The 19,808-nt window shown below is 38.0% G+C and overlaps 1 protein-coding gene across 1 annotated transcript in view; it reads right to left on the reverse strand.

Moving 5' to 3' along the window:
* Positions 1-19,808, reverse strand: part of pik3c2a (phosphatidylinositol-4-phosphate 3-kinase, catalytic subunit type 2 alpha) — a 109,581-nt gene that overhangs the window by 39,255 nt on the left and 50,518 nt on the right. The window contains 9 exon segments of the mRNA XM_052029684.1: positions 1,235-1,335; positions 1,337-1,458; positions 7,444-7,489; positions 12,522-12,668; positions 13,722-13,803; positions 13,905-13,969; positions 13,971-13,985; positions 15,088-15,199; positions 16,851-16,971. Coding sequence (XP_051885644.1) covers positions 1,235-1,335; positions 1,337-1,458; positions 7,444-7,489; positions 12,522-12,668; positions 13,722-13,803; positions 13,905-13,969; positions 13,971-13,985; positions 15,088-15,199; positions 16,851-16,971 — 811 coding nt within the window.

The raw sequence follows: 19,808 nt of genomic DNA on the forward strand, positions 1-19,808 counted from the left end.
AGCCTAGCATATATTGCACCCCAGTCTTGATTTTGATGCACTTTCGAAGTGTTAAACCTCTTAATACTTCCTCTCTTGCTACGTTTATCACATCCCATATTTCGCACACTTCCTCCTGAACTGAAACATTTGCATCCTCCTCCTCTTTTCTGAGCCAGCTGCTTAGTATTTATTAAGAACCCAATTTGTATCGCCACACATGCTTAACTTTTTGCTGCCTAATTGGTTGCAGCCTTTCCCGAGTTACCATCTCAATGTAGTTATAACACACCTTTATATTTTCGTTGATGATTCTTACCTTTTTTCATTTCACCTCTACACTTGCTATGCTTTTCTAGATATTAGTAATTTAAGATTTATGAATTTATGCAAGGCTAATCAGAATAAGAAAATGGCCATGCTTAAGCTAAGTGAAGGTACATTAATGTTCAGTCACATGGAGTGGTTAAAGTTCAAACACTGCTTCACCAAGTCTCTGGTCTGTAAAGTGAATAGTGTCAAGAGGTAAAGCACTAAGTCAAACATATAACATGTCCACAATATGAGAATATCTAACGTTTCATAAAAGTGTGAATTAATTAAAATTGGCCTGGAACATGCACTGTACTGACTATCCTTGCCTTCACAGGCTAGGTGGAAAATAAGGAGATAAGATTATAGGGAGGGGAACAGAAACTCCTGGAAAGGGTCATCCATAAAAGAAAGATCACTTAAATGAGTGTGAATATATTGTACAATATTAAAACTAAGATGCTTCTAAATGTTGTAACGCTTATAATTTGTAGAGTTCATTGTTAAATACTTAAAACAATGGTTTAAAGTAACTCATTACTGTTTTAAATACTTATCAAGGTAAAAGAATGCATTAAGGAGAAGCTGTGAAATTTGAAGGAATTACTTTACTGCTCTCAGGTGTCACTTCAAACAGGCCAATCCCCAACAACACCCCAGGGCTCTTGCCATAAGTTTCTGTTCCAGATTTTTATAGGCATTTCTTTTTCTGGCAGGGAATGCACAGAAGGGACTTCAAAATCTAGGTCAAATTTTCTATACTAAAATACAGAATATTGAGCAGCAAATTAGGTAACCTATTTGCAGCTTCTGTCCATCTTTTTTAAAAAAGCAATTCTCTTTCTTATGTGTTCACGTAAATTTTTTAAGCATTTTCTTTATGCGCTGATTCAGATTTGAAAGGCTGTGCAGATAAGTCTTACAAATTTTCCTCAACACCCACCTGCTGACCCATATCCCCGGAATTCTATGTGCTGCAAACAGTGTGAACTGCAGGTGTTCTGATGTGGTCCGTGCTTCCTTTGTGCACTTAGCACTCTGTGGCAGATTCCCAGTGGCACCCAGGCCTGTTGCTAAAGGAACTCAAGTAGAGTTGTAGCAGGTCATAGACAGCCAATGTTAAGTCATGGATGCTTGCCTTCAGAGGATTTACTGCAGGTGAAGATCCTGAAATCAGAGTACAACACGTCTTATTTAAATCCATGCACTGAAGTTATACCGCTGTGTTTTGTCTTAGCTGAAAGCTCTTGGGGGGGGGGGGGGGGGGGAAGAAAAGAAATTACAATCTTGCTATTAAGCTAAACCATGCGAGTTACCCAAGTTGAATCTAGATACAATTTGGATTCATTAAGAGAGAAAAAAATCAGATATCCCTTTGTCCTCATCATTTCTAAACAGGGATTAAAACCTTGTGTAGCATAATAAATAAAGGATCATCTGCTCCACGGTCAGAAGCAAGTCGGAGCTTCGCTATTTTCAGCAGAAAGAGATCCTCATTCATTTATCATCACCTCTAGATATTGGGTCTGATTGCTGCTGATTGTAATTGATGCACTTTGTAGGGGAAAATGCAGGCTAGTTATAGAATGTGGATCAGCATGTTCTGATTTCATCTCTGTACACTCAGCATTGGCAATACAGAATGCACTGAAAATCACATAGCAGCACACCTGACCTTCCAACTCCATCACTGGACTCAGCACCAAATCCAGCAGCAGTTCCAAATTGTTCTTAGCTCAGAGCACAAACATATCTTATGTGGCTTCTCAGCCTTACTGGCTCCCAATAAATGGCACATCTAATGCAGCTAATCTTCAGTTTAAAAAAAAGTGAAGCTAGATTTTATTTTAAAAACTTTTCCTAAATTAACAGAAAAGTTTTATTTTAAAAAGTTGTTTAAATTAAGTTTCTTAACATTCCCAATCACTAAAAATGTTTAAACACATTTGAAGAGGCCTCCTGACAGCACAAGCTGCAAGATGACCATCAGGGATAGTTTCGTGCTCAGGATCCACTGACTGAGATTTCCTTGATGCTCTCTGACCACCCCACTCCATGGGAATGCCATGGCTGCAATACCTCAAGGATACTGGAGGCTGTGCAGCCACGAAAGATTAGTGGGACGGTAATGATCCCATTGTATAGGAATGCGAGACGCAGGCAAAGTCAAACTCAATCCAGCCTAATGAGAAATGTTAATTTTGTCAACAAACATGCAATTCAGCCAAACTTCCAAAAACTAGCACCTTTCGTATGTTCCACAGCTTTTCAGAGATCTATGAAGAATAAATGAAAGGCAATTGCCAAAAGGACAAGAGGATTCAGAGGAATGGCCAAAAGTTTGGTCAGAAGCAGATTTAAGTAAGATCTGAAAGGAGAAAAGATAAAATGATTTTATGGAATATCGGACCTGGGTGGCTAAAGGCATGGCTACTGATGGCAAGACAAAATAAGAGAAGTGTACAATGAGAGTGTTCTTGGAGGAGTGAGAGTCAGAGATGAGTTGTAAGATTGGAAGTTAGAGATAAGGAAGGTCTTGGCTTATGGAATTAAAACACAGGAAAGATGTCTAAGCAATGAAACATGAGAAACTGATGGCCAATAAAGATCAGCAAGGATAGATATAATGTAAAGGTGAGATATTATGGGATGTCATGCTTGATAGAGTTTACTACAAGTTGAGATTTAGATGATGAGATATTAGCCAGGGCAGCATTTGAACTGACAAAGGCATGCATCAAGATTTTTAAAGGGCTAAAATGGGAGCAGGGACAGACAGACCTCAGATAGAGAAAATAAAAGACTGGGTCCATATGGTAATGAGGTAACAAATAATCTGGTTCAATTTAAAATGGACTCCAAGCCCATTTTCCATTTAATGTATACTTTTAGCATTGAGGTGACTTTCTTCATTCAAGTTCTGTGGTAGTCAATAGGTGACCTGCAGGAGGTGCTGGACAGGGTGACTAAATGGGTTGTATGCAAGCTTGTGTGCTCCTTCTGTTTATGAGGGGCTTCTGTGTGCTTCTAAAAGGGACTCTGGAGATGCTGAGAATCATCCCAGATGCTCCTTGTCCATTTTGAGTTGGAGGATGACAGCATCCTTCAACAGTTTGGTCTGTCTCCTCATAATCTCTTACCATGATAGGGTTTCAAGTGGAATGCCTGTTTTGGAGACTGGTGGGCATACAAATGATGTGGTCTCTCCATCACATCCACGTGAGTGCAATTGGAGCTTTGATGCTGACCACAGTTTGCTTATCCAGCCAGAGGATTTGGAGGATACTGTGGGGACAACATCAGTGGTACGTCTCTAGTGCTTTGAAGCTGCTCTCTGACTCATAAAGCATGCAGAATGGGCAGGGATCACTACTGCTCGGTACAGCATGAGCCTTGTGCCAAGGTTGTGGTCTTAAACCTTTAAATCCTTTTCTTTACATTACCAAAGGCTGTGCTGACATACTGAAGGCAGTAATGTCTGACTTCACTACAGGTGGCTTCTGAGACATGGAAAGTGTGCACATTTTCCAGGGTCTTGTTGCATCATTTTGTCTGGGGCAGCGTTGTACAGTGGGTGAAGGATAGTGGAGGATGTTTATTTTAATGCAAGGACTATTCTCTTGTACGAAAGCTGACTTGTGCAAAAGTTAATGACTTGGTGCTCAGTCTGCAAACAGGGTCTGTGTACTGTAGCTTAATGACTGAACTTGGTTCTGGGTGGATGTGACATAGATTTAACAATTTTCCATTTGTTCTGCAGGTTAGCTTCACTCCAGCAGAGAGCTAGTTGGAGCTTAGATGCAGTACTGTAGTGACAAAGATTTAGAGGAGTACTGGGGCAACAACAGAGCTTTGTTTGACTCCAGTGTGAGATGGAGACAGAGAGATCCAGAAAAGGAAGGGAAGAGTCAGAGACTGACCATGTAAAGGTGAGGGCAGGGTAGAAATTGATAGCAAAGTAATGAATTTGTGCATGAGTACAGGAAACAGCACTTGTGTTCAGTTTGCAGGAGCGGGGGTGACACTGATTTCCCTGTTATCTGCCACTTTAATTCTCCATCCCACTCTCACTCTGACTTATTCTCTGTGGCTTCTAGTACTGTTACAATGAGGCCCAATGCAACTTGAAGAACAGCATCATCTCTTCCATCTGGGCAGGTTACAGCCTTTGGGACTTAATGTTGATTACTACAACTTCAGGTAGCTTGATTTCTGTCTGTATCAGTCATTCATCTGTGATAACGGCTCAGCTACTGGTATTCCCCCCACCCCACCCTTTTTCTTCTTTTTCCTCTGGGAGTGGAAGACATGCCCAACCTGACTTGCCAGGAACATTTGCATTTTGTAGCTCCCCTCACATTTATCCATGTTCTTTTGTCCTCGCCCTTTAACTGCTTCCATTCACTCACTGACCAGATAACCTTTTCTGTTTTAGATTTCTGGCAAATGCAGTTTTTTTGATCTTCACTTAATTAAATTCCACATGGAAGCAATACATTAGATTCATGGGCTTGGTAATCAGAACACAATAATTCAATGTATATCAATTATTAATGAAGTAACTTTGATGGTACTGCTGGATTACATCTCCAGCTAAGGCTTTGAAGTGAAGCTTCCAGACATTTTCTCAGTTCTCTAATCACAAAATCAGTAACAGACAACAATCGGATTTCAAATTCTCAAGTTTTTTTGTAATGACTTGCAAAACTATAGAATAACTAACATTTTGTGTGGCAAATTGTAAACTCTTCCAATATGATTGGTCAGATTCAATTTTCTACTCAGTTTGAACACTCTCCAACATTTTTTTTTAAAAAAAAGGAAAGAACTTTGTAACTGTTAAATTGCATTATATTTGACCTCTTAGCTCATTCAAGTATTGTAGGATTTTAAGAAGTACTGAATGAGAACTAATACTGGAGGAAAACAAGATTGAGTGCTTGATATACCTTGTTTAGCAATAAACATGATCATATCTGATTGACTTTACTGAGGGTGGGGTTGTGTTGAGTCAATTTGGATCTTGTTTTTGACAAAAAATAATTGGTGCTTGCCAGAAAGTAGACATTTGTGCTTTTTGACAGCTTTACAATAAAGCAGCCGAGTACCATGTGTGTTATTTCCAAGAAACCAATTAAAAAAAACACATAATCCACTGGTTCCTTTGCAATAGTACTAATTTTAGTGTGTCCATTTTGCCTTTCTGGTTTAATGGCAATACTGGAGAATACTACTTTATCAATTTTTGTTAATGTCTAGTTGTGAACATATTGACTAGGCACTGCTCTGGTTATATGCATAATAAAGCAGTGCTTCTATAAGTCAAGCTGCCAATCCTATTGCACACATGGACATTGGACTAAGTCTAGTCCAGACTGACAAGAAATTCAAGGCCATATCAAAACCACAAAACAACAAAACTTTGGGAGCAGACTGTATCCCAGAAGTTCAAGACACAATTCACAGCCTCATTCCCACAGCCCCCAAAGAAGAGGACATGCAAATGAATTACAGGGGTGCCGCAATTCTTCAAAAAAAGAGACAAACCTGGTTGCTGAGACAACAGAGAGGGCCGGGCTAGCTACTAACATCGATTACAAGCTGAACAACTCCCACGTCTATCTTGACCTCCACCCAGCCTCCAGTAAGGATTTCAAGCAGTTCCTTAGTCTCTGTCGTATTTGCTCCAATGATGAGACTTTCCGTACATGTGCTTTTGAAATGCCTTCCTTCTCCCTGAACCATGACTTCCCCTCTATTATTATTAACAAAGTCCTTTGATCCACATCTCACTCACTTTCCACACCTCTGCTCTCATCCTTCTTCTCTGAGGTGGAACAAGGATAGAGTTCCCCTGGTCCTCACCTTCCACCCCACCAGCTTCTGCATTCGACAGATCATCCTCTGCAATTTCTGCCACCTTCAAAAGTGATTCCACCACCAGATACATCTTCCCCTCTCTTCCCTTTAAGCTTTTGGCAGAAACTGTTGTCTTCGCAACCCCCTGGTCCACCCTTCCATTCCAACCAACCAACCAACCAAACCTCTTCTTACAGCACTTTACCTTGCGATGCAAAACTTGTCCTTTCACATCTTCTCTTCCCACCAGCTGAGGACCCAGACAGCCTTTCCAAATGAATCAGCAATTCACTTGTACTTCTTCCAATGTAGTGTATTGCATTCAGTGTTCACAATGTGGTCTCCACTACACTGGAGAAACCAAATGCAGATTGTGTGATTGCTTTGCAGATCGCTTTTATTTCTCTCTGGAGTAGAGTACATGGCCAGCTTGATCTGCCAGCCACACCTTCCTGCTCTGCATTTTGCAACTCCTACATTCTTTGAGCTATGTTTTTTTGTCTATGCCCTCGTGCTCTAACTGCTCCCATTCATTCATTGACCAGATAACCTATTTACATCTTATCCCTGTGGTCACACCGGCTTGACCCTATCAGAGACATCCCTCTCCCCTACTCTCCCCACAGTTTAACAAGCTTCTTTTGTCTCCTTCCCAGTTTTCAAGCATTAATTGTTTCCCTTCCCATGGATATGGTCTGACCTGCTGAGTATTTTCAGCATTTTCTGTTTTTATTTTAAACTGAATTAAAACAGTTTGATTCTGTGAGCTATACAGGTAAATGCTCAAAGGTTATATGTTGTGTGCATCAGCCTTCTAAACTTAAACGCAATCTGTTTGTAATTAACCCAGCACAAAAAGGATGAGTTATGTTTTGTGTAAACAACTCATGTGATCAATAATTGAAGAGGGCATCTAAATATCCTATGCATTTGTGGAAATAGTGCAGTCACTATCAATACCCAAGAAAACTGAAAATAAAGTCACCTGCGTCTTCACGATTGAAATAAGGTAGCTTATAGAAAGTTGTCAGGAACTTCTATTTCTGGGAAATAGAACAGAATTTTGCAGCTGACATGCAAAATTCTTTGGCATTATATTTACATGGTACAGATCAAGATAATGCAAAGGCCCCAAAATATATAAATGCATGCATTTGTTCGGTAATGGGATGGCCAAGGAGAAAATCTGTCACAATAGTCCTCAACAGCACAGCCTCATTGTCATAAAGTGAGTCACTACACTGTTAAATACTTGCAGTAATAAACTTTAAATTTTGCACAAAGATGACTTACCATTCTTTGCAACATTTGATGAATCGCCACTCTCTTTTGATTTAACCTGTATTTTGAGAACACATTTATAATTAGTTTCCAAAGTCAGGATGAGATGGTTCCCTATGTCACTTGTGAATTGAAATTCAGGAGACTCCAAGGAACTGAACATTGCACAATGTAATGCATGATAATTTCACTTCACTTGGAAGATAATTAAGTTACAACATTTAATTTCACATTTATCTCAATGGTCTGGATCTTCTGCTTAAAAAGCTGGCAGTTCCACATAAATTACAGGGTTTCGACTATGTAATTGTGCAAAAGTCTGAACTTCCAAAGGCAAAAGTCCGAAAACTTTTGCATTGTTGATTGCTGCTCCTGGGAGAACGATATCCTACCATTGGGACTCCTCGTGGAGCCCAGTGGGAAGCGCAAAGTTCAGGAGATTTCACCAAACTTATGCTAAGAAATCTACCTGTTAAGCAGCAAACCCATTCATTTTAATTGTTGGATTTAATTGCTTTTAAATCTTCCTAGTGTTTTTTGAGTATTTAAACTCTTAATTTTTTTTAAAAAAAAGTACTTTTAATTTTTAATAATTTTTAAGTATTTGTGAATGTCATGAACATTCACACCCTTCAACAGCTTGCAAGCCAGAGCAGGATTTAACTGACTCAGCTTTTGTGGTTCAGGTCTGCCTGTTAAGATTGGCAAAACCCAATGCTGAATTAGCTGGGACTTACTTCCTAGTGGAAGACTGTGCCTGGGTACTTGGTCACGATAATAGTGGATTTTTTGACATTAAACACAAAGCAATCTGAGTTTACTCATCAATGATAGATGGTTTGATACGTACTCAACATCCTATGTTCAAGCAGCTTTTGTTTATTGACCACAGTTTAACAGAACACAAAAAAAACATTCTCGCAAGTATCACACATTTGATTGTCGTTACAAAAAAGAATGGCTAGAAAACATGGCTAAAGTAAAAATCTTAAGGACGCCAGAAGTTTGGCTTAAAGTTTTAAGGTGGCTTCAGAAGTTGGGGATACAACAGAGAAGGTAAGACATTTTCAGAGGTGGTGGTCTCCCTGGCTGAAATGTCTTCCACTGGTGGCAAAGTAACTAACACAAAGGACATGGAATCAAACTCAAGACCTTCTGCTCTATGACTTGCTGCTACACGGGGTAACACAGAACATGTATTCAGACAGCTTTACCCAAAGCTCCATTTCAGCTAGCTCATTTCCATGACAACATTCCCTTTAGTTTCCCCCTGCTGCCTATTATTTCTTTCTAATGCATTTAGAATGATTTCAACAATATATACTGTTCGTTAATAGTTCCCAGACATGATCACAAGTAACTTAAAGATTGCAGCAATTTACCTTATCAACTATCGTGCTGCGTTAAATCCAATACAGATTTAACCCTGGTGTGTTATGAATACTGAGAATTGAATACTATGTTCTTAAATTTTATATTCAAATGAACACTTATTTTCCAAGTGAAGGAAAATTGTCATGCTTTACATTGTGCAATTTTCCATACCTCAGTCTCCGCTACAAGTTTCAACAGAAACCATCTTAAAAAGAGAACATAATCTCATATCAAAAGGATAACATTTCTGCAAGCTTACTCATAAATCGCTCTTATCGTATCAATGGGAAGCACAATGGCGCAGCTCTAACGGGTTGGTAGGTTAATTGCCCCAAGTTTGTAAGTGAGTGATTGAATCTGGGGGAGATAATGGGAATGTGGGAAGAATAAAATTGGAATAGTGTATGATCAGTGCAAATAGGTGTTTGATGGTTGGCACAGACTCGGTGGACTAAAGGGCCCATTTCCGTGCAACGACTATGACATTTGTACAGAAATGCAACCAGCAACACGGCAGCAGCTTCACCAGAAAATAAAAAAAGGGAGCAATTACTGAACTCACAACCCTGGAATGCAAGGAATGCAAGGAAATCTCAGGTAGGAGATTCAATGTAACTCAATACTGCAGTAAATATGCTATAATCCAAAGAGGTCATTTTTGCAGAGATTTTTGCTACAATGAAATTAGTTGAGAAGTGAAGATGCTTTTGGTCATTCTGGTCACCTTTGAATGGATTGCAAACTGTCCGTCTCATACAATAAGACAGTTAGAATACATGGGTCCTTTTCAGACTCAAATGAGGTAACTCGTGGAGTATCATAGGGATCACTTCTTGGCCCACAATCGTTCACTATTTACAATAATGATCTGGATGTAAGGAACAGTGTGCAAGTTTCCATATTTGCTGATGATAGGAAAATAGGTGAAAGGAAAGGTTGTGATAAGGATACTGTGATTCTCCAATGAAAAGAGTAGTTTGAGTGGGTGGGCAGAAGACTGGCAAATGGAGTTTAATATGCACTTCAGTGAGATGAAGCAAAAGGCAGTTTTCGTATCTAAATGGAAAGAGACTGAACGTGAGAGAAGTTCAGAGGCACACAGGGGTTCTAATGCATGAATCACAAAAAGCTGGCAGACTACATCAACAAGTAATCAAAAATGCAAACACCATTTTGGTCTTCATTGCAAAAGGAGTTTAAAAATAGGGAGGTTGCGGTACAATTGTACCGGGTGTTGGTGAGGCATCATCTGGAATAATGCGTACAGTTTTGGTCCCCTTACCTTGAAAAGAAAAAGTAGTAACATTGGAGGCAGTCTGAAGGAGATTCACCTGGCTAGTTCCTGGGATGAGAGTGTTCTCCTACCAAGGGAGACTAAATACTTTGGGCCTGGAATTTAGTCAAACATGCAAGATCCTAAGAAAGCTTGACAGGGTAGATGTTGGGATGTTTTCACTAGTGGAAGAGTCTCAAACAAGGGCACATAATTACAAGATAAAGGGGCTAGTCATTTAAAACTGAGGTACATTGAAACTTCTTTTTGCAGAGGGCGGTGAATCTCTGGAATTTTCTGCCCTGGTGGGTGATGGTAGCTGGATCATTAGAAGTATTTAAAGTGAAAGTGAACAAATATTTGATAGATCAAGGAACAGAGGGAAACTGAGAAGTGACACAGAAGAGGAGTTGAGGCCAGCATAGGTCAGTCATGATCATACTAAATGGCAGGGTAGCTTGAATGGCTTGATGGCTCACTTCTGCTCCTATTTTGTGTTTCTTGTACCTTATCAAGCCAAAGGAGGGATGAAACAAAGACATTCAGAGAAGCTTTCAAAATAAAGTGGACAGTGGAGGGGTAGAAGAACTTGGAAAGAGAATTCCTTCGTATGGGTTAATGCATCTAAAGTAATGACCCATAAATAGCAATGAGGCTGGGGAATAGTAAAGAAGAAAGCTAATGGACAAGAGACATACAGCTGAAAAGAGTTTGAGAGTTGAAGTAAATTTACACAGATCAAACAGATAGGGAGGAGCAGAACAAAACATGAGAATGAATTGCAAAAGTTGTGATTTTGGAAGGACTGGGAGTTCATATATGTAAGCTGGGACAGAGTTCACGGCTGCATGGTAGGATATGGGCAGCAGAGATTTGGAGAAACTTCAACATATGGAGTACGCAGGATGGAGGTTAAGAGAGCACTGTAATAAAGATGTTGGCTACAGATGAACAGGTGTTAGAGAAGGGCAAGTTGTTGCTTTGGAGATGGAAGTAGGTAATGTGTGCCTGGTGGTGACATGGGGATTGGTTATATATCAAAGAGGATACAGATTGCACATAGTCCTTAGAAACACACTATCCGTTATTCTTACAGGAACCTAGCAAAACAATTTTGAACACAATTCAACCATCATCTGATATTTTATTCTCCAGCTCTAACATTTTGGTAGTATGTCTGTCTAAATTCATTTCTCAAGTATGACACAAAATTAATAATCAAGGTTATCTAATATTTAAATCCATCACTACTGACAACAATTTACTGAGATGAAAATGCTATCATGCTATAAAATGCTTGAGATGCTCCTCAACCTTACTTTTGATAAAGGAACATCCTTTTATACGTTCAAGCTAAAAATAAGACAATAACATTTGGGCATAATGCAATAAAGATTGATGATAATTTTAAGGGGCATCTAGAAATAACCAATAAGGCTTCATTTCCCTTCTTAATTAGTATTAAGTGGATTCCTTAGACTGCTAATAAACTAGAATCATAGATTTTCTCCATATTCTACAAAATATTCAATGGATGGATTGCTAAAACCCACTATTGCATTTTATATGGACTGAGAGCACATTGCTGCTTAATGACCCATAATATTGGAACATTAGGGGTTACATTACTCCCAGTCTGCTGGGCAATCATTTTTGCATTGAAAAACACCACAATCTCCCAACTTCAAGTGACACAACAATGATCATGTTACCAGCTCAGCAACAACTTTTAACTGCTATTATGAATGTTGTAGCTCTTGAACTCATTGCTTAAGACTGATGCTATACATGAGCTCCTCCTCAGTGATCAACATAGATCAATTGTTATGACTGATCAACAAATCGTGGTAATGTAACTCCCAGAAGGGGGAATTACCAACTAACAATGATCTTGAACGGCCATAAAAGGTTAAGCAACAAGTAAATACTCTGAAAGACAAAGCAGTGCCGTTATTGAAATAAAGTAGGTTTAAGGTTTGAGTTGTACTAAGCTTAGTTTAAGATAACATTATTATGCAACTATTGTGAATCGCTGCGCGTCGAAGATTAACAATTAAATTCAGTAATGGCCACCTTATTCAATGAGATATGGTGCTGACAAAGGAAAAATGTTGCGCTCTATACCACCAAAAGTTGCTTTCTCTTTGGGGGTCATTTCCTGCACATCCTCCCCAGTAGGTACTAGAGCAGCAGGTTTGTATATGATAAGTAAGCCAAACTGTTTGAACACTTATCAACTGAACACCAGTAAAACGAGTCACATTACTTTAATCCTAGAATGAGATAACAAATGTAGCCAATTGAATGATAAAACAACAGCAAGAATCTTCAAATATCTCAACTGTAAGGAATTCTGCTATTCAGTCAAACTTGGTGCAGGAGAAGAGAATATTTTTTCAGTATGGATTAATTAGATGTGTAGCAAAAAATGTGATGATCTTACCTCAACAGTTTTACTTTTTGGTAGATTAACAACCCGTTTTAATTTCTTTACAGCATCAGTGACAGCCTTGGTCTCTGCACCATCCAATGCACTGCAAATGTCCTTTACAGATTGGATAATCTGTTCCACCATTTTGTATTGTTTTCCCTAGTTAAAATTGAACAGCACAGGAACGTTGTACATATTTAGGAAAAAAAAGCCAACATTACAGGGCACTATTGTTGAAAGAACTTATTTGAGAAAACATTAGGCACTCCAAGCTCACACTTTATTCTGCAATAACACAAACATGTAATTAAGAATGCTGGTCTACATTTTTCAAAGAAGATTGGAATACAATCAGCTGCATTAAAATTTCCCTTATGCAAGCATTAATACAGGATAGACCATGCTGCTAAACTCAGTCAGCACTTTTTTCATAAAGGAATTGTAATAATATTCAAGTAAATCATTTGTTTAATTTGGCTGATAGGGATAGAGTAGATTGTTTATAATGGCAGCTCAAACTAAATTCTTGCCTGTTTTCCTTCATCTCGGAAGCCTCAGATCTTATAAAGCGTCCCTGACCTGAAACATCAACTCTGTTTCTCCTTCCATAGATGCTACCTGGCCAGCTGAGTGTTCCCAGCATTTTCTCTTTTCACGTTGCAAGTCTTAGTAATTGACATGATAGGGAGGGGAAAAAATACCGATCCTGCACGTTCTTTGGACTTTGGAAAGTAGCCCAATCTTAGAGGAAAATATATTCAAACTACTTTGCAATAATTACTGCAGAATGGCAATGGACTCCCCCAGCTGTTGCATTACAAGTTGTCATCAAGACAAACAAATCTTTACATTCTGGAATGATTCTCAGGTGAGAGCATGTGGTTTTTTTTTAAAATCCCTTCTTCACAGCAAAGATTGCAAATTACTCCAATTGGGTAACTGGATTGGGAAATGAACTTTATTCCAAATCTCCCTTCACCTTTCTTTCCCATAAATATTGACAGAAATGCAGACCTCTAAAGCACACACATAACTGCACAGAAGTGGCTACTCAAGTGAATTTTTTTTCCACCACATTTGATTCTGGGAATAGTCATCACTCCATTTCATAGTACTCAACTAATGGGACTGAATTTTGAATTTTTATCAACATTATTGTTTATCTCTTGCATTCCAGCAGATTAAAATGGCAAAAAAAAAAAACCTTCATACCAGATTAATACCTACTTTCCTTTTGGAAGAACTGCTTTTTCCCCGCTTATGATAGGCTTCCAGAAGTTCAGCAAGACGTTGCCTAGGCAAACAACATATGGGCATAAGAGGAATATTTATAAAGGAAAGGTTCAAGAAAGTGCTGATTTGATAGTGAGATAAGTGAGTGGACTTTTTATTTACCTTGTAGTAATTTGTTTGAAGGGCTTTTCCAACCGATAGAGATACTTTGTGAAATCTGTAGGTACCATCGTCATCTTCTGCCTGCTCATTATATACATTTATGTCAATACATTGCTACTTCCAGTGAGATCAACAATTGCTGGCCACAACTATCTTGATCAATGAAGTAAGTGACAATATGTACAAATGCTCCATCCACTATTTTATATTGGATTTTGCATTCAAATTCATAATTGCGTACATATTTTAATTACAGTGATGCCAAATTGAATTGCTAAAGGATATGAACAGTTACCCTCATTCTGAAATCTGTGCGACTAATTGATTACTTTTCAATAAAAAAGGCCTTCAAATATTGCTCATTAAATTCCAATTTTAAATAACATCAGTTTGCATGACCTCTGACCTCATCCCACCAACACAAACAAAATCGTGACAGTTGTTGGGAAATAAAATTACTAAGCATCATCCAAAAGTGTAACCGAGTTACATATCCGAAGTGGCAAACCTTGCATAAAACCTATGAAGTTGCTGTTAGCAATTGTCATTCAACAACAACAGTACCAAATTGTAAATCTCACACTGAAAGCCTGGTTCTGTACTAAAATTCACACAAGTCAATTGGTGCAAGAAGAGATGAAACAAAAGCAATTGGTTCCAAAATGTTTGGCTGAAATTAAGGATATTAGTCCAGAAGAAAAAAAAACATGGTAGAACACAAGTGTTGGTTTAATTTTAGACAAAACTGAAATATTTACACGTGTTCAAAAATTGTGTACAATTTGAAAAAAATGGTTCAAAGGAAAATCCTTTTTTAAGCCTTACAAAGGTTCTTCTTTTGAAGTTTCTGCTGAAGTGAAATGCATCAATCTTGCTAAATAAAACACTTCTGCACTTGAAACCCAATGTCAACATCAGGGACTATGAGTTCAGACATAGTGTAATTGTACACAGTGAAATTTCCAATTCTAATCTGCTCTCAAGAGAGTCCTTAGTAGATTAATCTACAAAAAAACACATTTAAGGCTATCAATTCATGACATTCAAGCAATTTTGTGCCAGACCCAGTTCAGTTTACACCATAACATATACTTAAGCTAGCTTCAATTTAGATTCTACATTACCACCAAATCATTTTGCATGATCCAAAAGAAAAAAATGTCAACCAATAAATCGTGCTCACCGTACGGGCCAGAGCCCTGCATATGGTACTGTGGCTTAATAGCTGCAGCTTGATCTCAGTGTCACATTTTCGGCAGTTCTGAATGTACTCATGGCTTCCTAAGCAGTGTTTACTGCAAGATACACAAAGAAACTTCAGACATTTCAAATATATTTAAGGTCTTTTGTTTAAAAAATTACCCCTGGTGGAGAATTTAATAGGTGTACCTTCAAATAATTACTCAAAGAGCAGCTGCATAAGCAATCTTAACTTTCGTACACAGGCTACCACTTAGACTACAAGTTGGTTCCTTAAAAAAAATCTTGATCCTGATTGAATTGAAATCCAATGAATGTTTTATGCCAGACCACTTGTAATTTTCACAATATGAATCATATACCAAATACTGCAATTTAATTTGTTTCCCGATAGTATTTCACTTAAAGTCTGGTGCAGTCAATCACCTTTTAAACAATTACAAACAATAAATTATATTGGGGACTTCATTTTAAAAATTCCAATAGAAAATGCTATTTTAATCAAAAGACTTCAATACTCAAATATCTCATTGTAATATTTTCTGGTTGATCAAGTTAATTTTCCATAACAGTTCAAACTTGGTTTCTTTTTGAACATGACAACATTAATGTAGACACATGATTAGGCCATTCAAACCCTCAATTTGCAATTTAATAAGATCACGATTGATCCTGTACCTCAGCACTACTTTCTTGTACTAACTCATACCCTTCGATTCCCTCAACATTCAAAAATATCCAAAAATCTATGGATGGGAGAAACTTAAAAGAATGCTGTAGTATAAGGCAATTCATGCCTTTATATTTAAATACAGCTGCATAATTCTTGTAAATTGTTTGATGTCACGAATGTAATTACTTTTATCTTGACATAACGTGGAACCTGATCTCTGATCAAGGCTATGACGGTTACATCATTTCCAGCCACATGCAACATATTTCAACATTCCACCCAGTCACTACCATCTTGCCCCATGCAACACAGTTACAAGGCCAAAAAGCTGAGGTCAATTGCTGAAATTAACACCCTTGAATCAATTACTGGAAAATGAGTGCTCAATCAGTCACCTAAGAAATGTGCTTGATTATTAAGGTCATAAGGAAGCCCTACCCTTCTGTATTTTCCTTTTCAACTCTACTGGAAAAAAACTTCTGAGATAGTAAAGCAAGCTCCGCAACTGGTCTCTTCAGTTAGTTTAAGAGAAGACATGGAAAATTTGGATGAACAGCAGGTGAATTCTCCCCAAAGTCTTGGTGGTATTCATTGTTCACTCAATACTACTGTACTAAAAGAGGTGATCTATTCTTTATCACATCACTTCCTGTGAATAAACTGGGCGTCATATTTCCTACATTATAACATTTCAAATAAAGAACACCTTGTCTATAAATTATGTTCGGATATCCTGACAGGCATCATACACATCCAAATCTTTTTTCTTGCCCCAGAATGGATAATCAGCGATAATTGAAAGTAAGCAGAGAGATCAGATTCAGTTTGAAGTTAAAGCTATTCAAAACAGAAAAATAACATAGGATTTAACCAAAGCCACAAATAATGTATAGAGTTAAAAGTACATATTGTATCCATTCACAAACAACTCTGACAAATAAGTAACAAATAAAAATAATTTAAATAAGCACTTAAATAATCCTATGGGCCAAATTATTTTCCTTCTAATGTAAATTGTTATTTCCTAATGATAGTAATGAGAAGATGTATTAATTAGGATTTTGGAACCTTACTTCTGTAAGACTTCCTCCTGTCCACAGACTTTCAATATGTAGCTCCCAATGTCAACCTTATTTAGGTCATCATGAGCCCAGCACAGAGCCTGCATTATAATAAGCTCTACATGAGAGCTTACTGCAAAAAGAAAAGCAGAAGGTTAAAATTTAGTAAGAAGCAGTAAAAGGACATACAAGAATCACTTGCATCATAATTTATTGAAATAATTTTATTAATAACAACACAAGATTGGTTTGAGATAACTCCCCAGGCTTGCAGTGCATTTTCTTGGTTGCTTTTAAATAATCTCACAATGTTTTGGGTGAAAACTCTCTAATTTTAAGGTAGTGTGAATAAAGAGCAAAACCTATTTAACTGGTATAGCTTCCTTCCAATTGGACATCTCCATCTGAAAATCTAAAGTTACAGCAGTATACGAGTGTGGTTAAGAACTTAGCTGAAAATTTTATTAATTCAACTGAGGATCAATGTTACGCAGGTTTAAAAAGGTTGCATATGCACCATTACTGAAGTGAGTAAACTCCATCAACTATTTAATTCTTAGTTAACTAGTCAGTTCAAAGACAATAAATACAGATGTCAGTTAATTATGTTAAAGTGTTAAAGTGTCCTGATGCATATAGAGGCGAAAATTGACAGTAAGCGATTTAGGGGGGAGAATTATTGGAAAAAGTAACTGAAGATATGATTAGGGAAATGAGATTCACGAAGACTTCTGAAGGGTATGAGGATACATGACAAAGAATATTAAGAAAGAAACTCCAGAGTTATAAGACCAAGTTAGCTGAAGGTTCAGGATCCAGACATGGGGTTTCACACTCTTCCATACAAGAATGGAAATTCATCCAGTGTGAAGATCACAGTGCACACCCGGAGAACAGTGTAGGAACAATGAATTGGAGCAGATTTTTAAAGAAGTCAAACAGTCCAAGTCTGATTAGTGCTGGTCTGTGATTCATGCACAGCTTAATTTCACGTAACCAGATAGCGTCCATTACTCGTGGTCCTGCTTTTCATTGTTTTGGATACAGGTCCTGCCCTACATCAGAGAACAATTTTTCAACATTCATTGATCTGTTTGTATTTTTTTCATTCTGTGAAAGGCGGGGATGAGGACTGGAGTTCTCCTTGGCAGTCTTTGAAGCTCTCATTATGAAAGTATGAGATTGTTGTTAACATTTATTGTTCTGAATCCATGTAATCCTCCATCTGTGACTCAAAAATGCATCACTAGTGCAAAGGTTGTTCAAACTAAGCAACAGCGCAAAAGTGTGATTCAATGTGAAACTAGACATTCTAAAGTGAAATAAATGTGGTGATTGTGGTGTTGACATCACTCCCTATCCTGGCTTGTTGCTGTTGACCATATGCTCCATCCTGTGAAACAGCGATGAGATCAGCGAGAAAGCAAAGCTTACAACACAGTATCTGACACAAGATAACAGACCATGTAGTGAAGCAAAAGATGTAATGGAATGAAGGCTGGCTATAAAGCTTGATCTTCAGCAGAATGACATACCAATTAGCTTTGCCCTTATCTAGCAAAAGGCTATTAGTCCTTCATAAAGATATCAAGGAATAAGAGATAGAAAGCTCTACTGTAGGCCCTAATGCAAAATAAAACACTGTTGCTGCAAACTTTATTTGCTTACAACAGTTGCAGATGTGGCACAGTTTTAAGAATGTACAAAGTGCAGGGGGAATCCAAGTGCCAACATTGATGCCATCTGGACACTTTGCGGCAAATCACAGTACAGTGGTTTTGACCATCACCAAGTATCAAAACAGATGCCGTCAGGAACCTATACTTCCATCAATGAGCAAAGTACTTCTGCTTTTAAAGCTTTGGAAAGGCCATCTTACTTTTTTTTTTATTAGATAGTAATACAAAAGGTGACAGGAGACTGGAAGCTTTCCTGATTTACCACAGCGAGAACTTGTGGGCAATTAAGAGTTATGTGAAGTCTCCTGGAAATCACACTGTTAGGTGTGGATAACTCAACAGATCTTCCAGGAGTGGTTTAGGTGGCATAATCACACAGCTGGTAGATCCAGTGACCCAGTTTCAATTCTAATCTATGGTGCTGTCTGTTCATTCTCCCTGATACCTTGTGCATTTCTGCTGGGTGCTCCAGTTTTCTTACACATCCCAAAAGTAGATAGGTTAATTGGCAACCTGAAACTGCCCCTAAAATGTTGGTGAGTGGCAAAGTTTTAGGGAAGTAGATGGGATTTTGGGTAGAATAAAATAGTATGAGTGTATGATTAGTGGAAATCATCCTTGCCCTTATCCAGCAAAAGACTATTGATGGTTGGCATGGACTCGGTGGGCTCAAGGGCTTGTTTCTATACTGAATGGCTCTGTGACTCCACTTTGTGCACGAGATGAAATACCATTATGCAAAAGAAAATTTTATCTTTAAGATTCTCCTTACTTTGGATGATACCAGTGCTCAGAATTTGGACAATAAGACCCTTTCTTGCATCCTCCATTATAATAATTCTTAAGTAAATCATTATTCATCGCAATTTCCTGGCAACATCTACAATGAATAACAAGGACCCACTGTACATTGTGTTTTGCCAATTATGTCTAATGTTGTTGCAACAAAACAGGCAGAGAACTAACATTCATTACTAAAGTGAATACACTTCAAAGAAAATTCTTTGGCCTGGTCACATCCTTGTCCTAAAGAGCACTATATAATTGCAAGTTCTTGTCTGTCTTCTGGAGACCAAGACCATGACTATTTCTGCTAAAATCTTCAGACAGCTCTTAAAAACCTCAAAAATATAGCCAACTTTAGATGCTGGATTAAATCACCATGAACATTTCAGTCTCACTCTTCTATTTTTGTCTAGTGACATAATGAATGAAGTATGACATTATCGAAATTGGCAGACAGTATATACTTAACTCCAAACATACAGATGAATGTCATGACATTCTGCCA

Source organism: Pristis pectinata, chromosome 14 (genome assembly GCF_009764475.1).
Source record: "Pristis pectinata isolate sPriPec2 chromosome 14, sPriPec2.1.pri, whole genome shotgun sequence".
Classification (NCBI taxonomy): Eukaryota; Metazoa; Chordata; class Chondrichthyes; order Rhinopristiformes; family Pristidae; genus Pristis; species Pristis pectinata.